Source organism: Terrapene carolina, unplaced genomic scaffold (assembly GCF_002925995.2).
Source record: "Terrapene carolina triunguis isolate 2854851 unplaced genomic scaffold, T_m_triunguis-2.0 Scaffold674, whole genome shotgun sequence".
NCBI lineage: Eukaryota > Metazoa > Chordata > Testudines > Emydidae > Terrapene > Terrapene triunguis.
The window spans coordinates 30,343-36,016 of record NW_020665025.1 but is presented as its reverse complement, the minus strand read 5'-3'; the positions used below and the strand labels follow the sequence as shown (position 1 = coordinate 36,016).

The following is a 5,674-nucleotide window of genomic DNA, read 5'->3' as shown; positions in this document are numbered from 1 at the left end:
CCGGGGCAGGGGGGTCACCTTCCTCTGCAGCCTGGGGTGCTGGTCACCTGCTGGGATCATCTGGGCATCTCTCATCTGATTGGCACTGGTCAAGGCCTGCAATGTTTCCCAGCTGTATAAGGGTATAACGTTTCCGTGGCCTGGTTAGATCACGAGCGCGGTGGGCCAGGGACTGTCACTTACTGCATACACCAGATACAGCTTCTGGCACAATAGGGCCCTGATCTCAACTGAGGGCCTCCTAGCGCGACCGTAATACACGTGGCTGCTGTGACAGGGGATGTGACTGGCGTGTGGGATCCCTATTAGCATTAACACCAAGTCACGAGACATTGCTGGTTCGAAAAGAAGCCAGTTTGTGTGCTCTCTTCCCCAGCAAAAGGCAGGGCTGCCTCCCCTAATCTCAGGGAGATGACTGGGGCCGCCGCTCATCTGCTAGCTAAGCCACGCAGCTGGGGATCCTTAAGCCCATTAGAGCACATTCGGTTTGTGCAAGGGAATTGCCTAGCAGTATTATCCCAGCCCAGTTAGAGACACAATACGTTAACAAACCTTATTCGTGAAGCCCGTGCAGGGATATAAATAGCCTTGCAGAAGGGGTGGATCAGCTCCAGACCTGGGCTAACGCAGTTGGCGATTGCCTTAAAAAGAAAAACCAGCTGCTTCTCAGCTGTCATGTCCACAGGGCCCCAGAGCGAAGAGCAGCCGCTACGCCACAGGAGCTGGGGGAAGCAGAGACGCCCCAATTATTCCCTGCCTGATTCTGGGGCAAGGAGAACCCAGGTAAAAGTTCTCACTTCTTCCAGCTCAGCCGGCCAGACCAGAAACCTTGTCAGTTTCAGCCCCCAGCCCAAAGTGAACTTTTTAACGGCCGGGGAAGGACGGTATTAAATCAGGGCTTTAATTTTATGACTCCACTTGTCCAAGAAACTGTTGTAAGTATTTCCTGGGCCGGCTAAGACAGAAATCAACCTGTCGATTGTTCCGACTGTTCCGCACCTGTCAGGGTGTTATTTAGGGTTGCAGGGGAGTGTGACATGATAAGGGTTTTAATCTCGATGGAGAGGCCCTCGGAGCACTCCGCTGCTGCCTCTCTCTCTTTCCACAAGTGGAATATTTGTATTCCAACTTGCTGACTGTTTGTATTGCGGTTGCACAGGGCCCACGCACTTCGCAGCCCAATAAAGTACAGTCGTGCACTAGCTGAGGAAATGTGTCTGTCTTGCATGAAGGTGTTTAATGCAGATGGACCTTGATTTGATCAGAGTCTCAGAGAACGCCCAAACACACTTGTAGAACCGGAGTTTTCTAAACGAAGGGGCTGTACAATGGGATGTGCGCAGGAGACACAAAGGCATGGGAGTTTTCCTGTATGCAGTGTAGTTGTAGCTATGCTGACCCCGGGTATTAGAGAGACATGCTGAGTGAGGTCATATCTTTTATTGGACCAACTTCTGTTGGCGAGACAAGCTTTCCAGCCACACAGATCTTCAGGGCTGGGAAGGGTCCTCAGCGTGTCACAGCATAATGCCAGGTGGAAGGGTTGCAGTAGTTAGCACATAGTGGAAGGGCCCATTCAAGTTGAAGTGGCCCGTTAACACCTCTGCAGTCACAGGACAAAAAGAGGGGGTGAGCGGGTTACAGATCCTTGTAATAAGCCATAAATCCAGCATCTCTGCTCAGGCCATGAGTTTTAGTGTCTAGCAGAGTAATGAATTTAAGCTCCCAGGCTTGTCTTTTGAAAGTGTTGTGCAGGTTTCCTTTGAGGATAAGGACTGAAAGGTCAGCTATAGAGTGATAGAATCACAGAATCGTAGGACTGGAAGCGACCTCGAGAGGTCATCTAGTCCAGTCCCCTGAATTCATGGCAGGACTAAGTATTATCTAGAATAGACCATCCCTGACAGGTGTTTGTCTAACCTGCTCTTAAAAATCTCCAATAACAGAGATTCCACAACCTCCCTAGGCAATTTATTCCAGTGCTTAACCACCCTGACAGTTAGGAACCTAAACTGCCCTTGCTGCAATTTAAGCCCATTGCTTCTTGTCCTAGCCTCAGATGTTAAGGAGAACAATTTTTCCTCCCTCCTCCTTGTAACCTTTTATGTACTTAAAAACTGTTATCCTGTCCCGCCTCAGTCTTCTCTTCTCCAGACTAAACAAACCCAATGTTTTCAATCTTCCCTCCTAGGTCACGTTTTCTAGACCTTGAATCATTTTTGTTGCTCTTCTCTGGCCTGTTGTGGAAAAAGTCACCCACGCATCATTTTGATCAGAGACTCAAGCCTGAGGCCCATTTATTGCAATACATACCAACGCGTTGGGGGTAGCAGTTAGAAACCACTCCCCTGATTTGCAGTACACTTTGCCTTTTTAAAGCCGAAAACCGCAAACATATTACACGTTACACGTCATTGATAGGAATAGGAGAGTTAGGGTCTTTCCGCTCTTCCCGGAACTCTATTGCAATCTTCCCAGAACAGGATGCAAATTGAGTGGAGGGCTTCTTGGTGGTTTCCGATACTGTCATTACTTTGCATCATTTGGGGTGCCTGTTACTCAAATGTTCCAGGCAGGGTACAGTGACACAATGGGGTTTTATGCTATTGGGGGGACATAGATACACAAAAAGCTAAGAAGAGGCGTAATCAGGGCCGGTGCAAGGACACCTTGCGCCTCCCCCCAAGCCCTGCGGCAGCTCCTTGCCCCCCCGCCCCGCCCGCCGGCCCCCCCCCCCCGGCCCCCCCCCCCCCCCCCTGAGGCCCCCCCCCCCCCGGGGAGCCATGCAGCAGCTCCCCACCCCAGCTTACCTCTGCTCCGCCTCCTCCCCGAGCACGCCGCCCCCGCTCTAATTCTCCTCCCCTCCCAGGCTTGTGGCGCCAAACAGCTGATTGGCGCTGCAAGCCTGGGAGGCGGGAGAAGTGGAGCGGCGACCGCTGTAAAAAAAATTGGGGGCACCGCTTTTTGGCTCCCCCAAATCTTGGCTCCCTAGGCAACCGCCAAGTTTGCCTTAATGGTAGCATCGGCCCTGGGCATAATTAATCATTTTAGCTAGTTACTTAATGCTTATTGCTTTACACAAGCGGTTATTATATTTCACCAGTCATAAACACACACGCTATTATTGCAGTCGCCGGGACTTTCCATCCTCTCTTTTCCCCGGCCCCCCTCCCTCCTCTGGTCAAACCCTGACTGTCACTGTCAGAGAACACAATACTTAGTTTGGTTCAGGCTTGCGGCTTGTAAGGCGAGTTCATGTTGATTTCATGGTCGGTGCAAATGGGGGTCAGACAGGCCCATTTTCCCCACAATCTCCCTCCTCTGATGCCAAGAAGGCATCACCAAGATCCGTTTTTGCGGGGTGCATAGGGCAATAATTGTTGCTGGACACGGCTGAGAATTGTGAACTGGCCAGCTCGGGAGTGCCGAGGTTGGTGCCGGCCTGTTTAAGGGAGTTGATGCTAGGGGTACTGACACTGAGTGGGCTTACAACCTTGGTCCCAGCTTTCAGCGCGTACTGAACTTTCTTGAGTCCAGACTTGTTATTCGGTCAGTCATACCAGGTGGGTTATTTTTTTTAAAATGTTTTGGTGAATTACTTAATTTTACATGCATTCTTTCTACGGACCTGGCAGGATTTGGTATGCAGGAGCCCACATTCTTTCGACCGGCCTGTATGCTTGGAAGGAGCACTGCGATTGTTCATGCTTTTCCGTGTGCCTTTATGGCCACAGATTAGATGGTACTTTCGAGGTGTCTGCAAGGGCAGTGGGCCAGGCCTGGTGCTCGAGATTACTTTGAAATGGTCATTAACTGGTTGTTTAGGAAATTATGAACTTTTGGACATGCCAAGTTCCACTGGAATGCCTTTGCAGCACCGGTGATATTTAATACCATTTCTGTTAGCAACCTTTGGGTTATTGAACTAAGGGTGGAAATGACATGCAATTTACCAACTTCAGCCTGAACCTGAAGTAACTGTGCTTAGGTAATACGATTACAACATGGGACAGGCTAAATTAGAGGCTACTAATTGGCTAAGATTTAGAGAGAGAAAAAAATTACTTTTCCCTTCCTCCCTCCCCACCCTAAGTTCGTTAAGGAGGAGAGGCTGAGAAATATTAAAAGTTTCATCTTCGGGTAGTTTTGGCTAGCTTCCGCAAGCTATTCTTTGAGATTTCGTAGTCTTAGTTCACTTAGCTGTCCGGCAATGAGGCAGCAAGGGGGGGGTTACTAGCACAATCACCTTGCTTGGTTGGAGGCTTTATGATGTCCCCAGGTGGAGAGGTTGTTTTCTTAGCAAAATCCAGTGGGTTTGTCAGCGGACAAAGGAGAGGTTACCAGCTGTTTACTTTGTCCTTCACTCCTGCTGTCCAGAAGGAGCAACAACGTCAGAAGGAAAGATAGACCAATCATCAGTCGGAGAGCCGTTACAGTGAGACGCACGGGCAGGTAATCAATTCTTAGCACTTTGCAGCAGTGTTAATTAACAGGACTTGATAAGGGTCTTTCAGCACGGGGCCAGGGCGTTTTCTCGCTGATGGACCTCCGTGTAGACACAGTCTTTTGGTTTTAGCGAGTGGCAGGGCTGCTGTATATAAAAAGACCCAACACATTTTGTTAGTGCCTGGCAACAATTAAGCATTGTGTATTTATTAAATAAATGTCCATTTGAGCCAGGGCCAGCAAGGCACTGCTGGTAGTTACATCAGATGATCCTGTTAGAAATTTATGAGGGCTGAGTTCAGTCTTTTGATCGGGAGTGGTCTTTTGAAAGCATTAAGTTACCTTAAGGATTAAATGCTAAATACCAAAATTAAACACCACTAGTTTATTTTGTTTGGCAAAAGTATTTTTTGGCTTTACGATTTTAAAACAACACCAATTCTAAACTTATAAAACAAAGATTGTACAAACCAGGAGTGGGGTTTTTTTTAGCAGATTTGACTAACTTGTTTATAGTCAAATGATTTTACTTAAATAACCTTTTGCCTGGATTATTTACAGACATTCCCAAAGGAATGGCTGCAAAGAAACAAAGAATTTTCTTTTTATAACACCTTCTTTTAACATTTGTACATAGTTTTACTGTTTAGTTTCCTTCAGTAACTACAGAGTTAACTTTTTACTTTCTTTTTTTTTTAACTTCCTCAAACTGTGGTTGCCTGCTTGTCTGGGCCCGATTCTTTTTTCTTGCTGGTTCACTTTTTTTTTCATGGGCACAGGCATTGTTTTACTACCAATTTAGCAAGGAGGGTGGGCTTTTTTGGCTAACGCCCCTTTTATTTATTTAAATTGGGGGGGAGGGATAGCTCAGTGGTTTGCGCGTTGGCCTGCTAAACCCAGGGTTGTGAGCCCAATCCTTGAGGGGGCCACGTAGGGATCTGGGGCAAAATTAGTACTTGGTCCTGCTAGTGAAGGCAGGGGGCTGGACTTGATGACCTTGCAAGGTCCCTTCCAGTTCTAGAAGATAGGATATCTCCATTAAATTAAAAAAAAACAAAACTATTAGCTAAATTAAGGAGGTGATTAATTTCTTCCTTGGTCTATTTTGAGAGAGGGTACTATGGCACTTTGGGAAGGGGTTTTGCTGGGTCTGGGTAAATTTCAGCCGGCCGGGCAGACCCAATGTACCCAACCGGGTTGGCACGATCAGCCCACAATAAGGGGGGGG

General features: G+C 47.9%; 1 protein-coding gene across 1 annotated transcript in view; it reads left to right on the top strand.

The window, feature by feature from the left end:
- Nucleotides 1–675: 675 nt before the first annotated feature.
- The window catches only part of ART1 (ADP-ribosyltransferase 1), a 14,232-nt gene continuing 9,233 nt past the window's right edge, over nt 676–5,674 (top strand). Inside the window, exon 1 of the mRNA XM_026659755.1 lies at nt 676–783. Coding sequence (XP_026515540.1) covers nt 676–783 — 108 coding nt within the window. The remainder of the gene's footprint in view (nt 784–5,674) is intronic.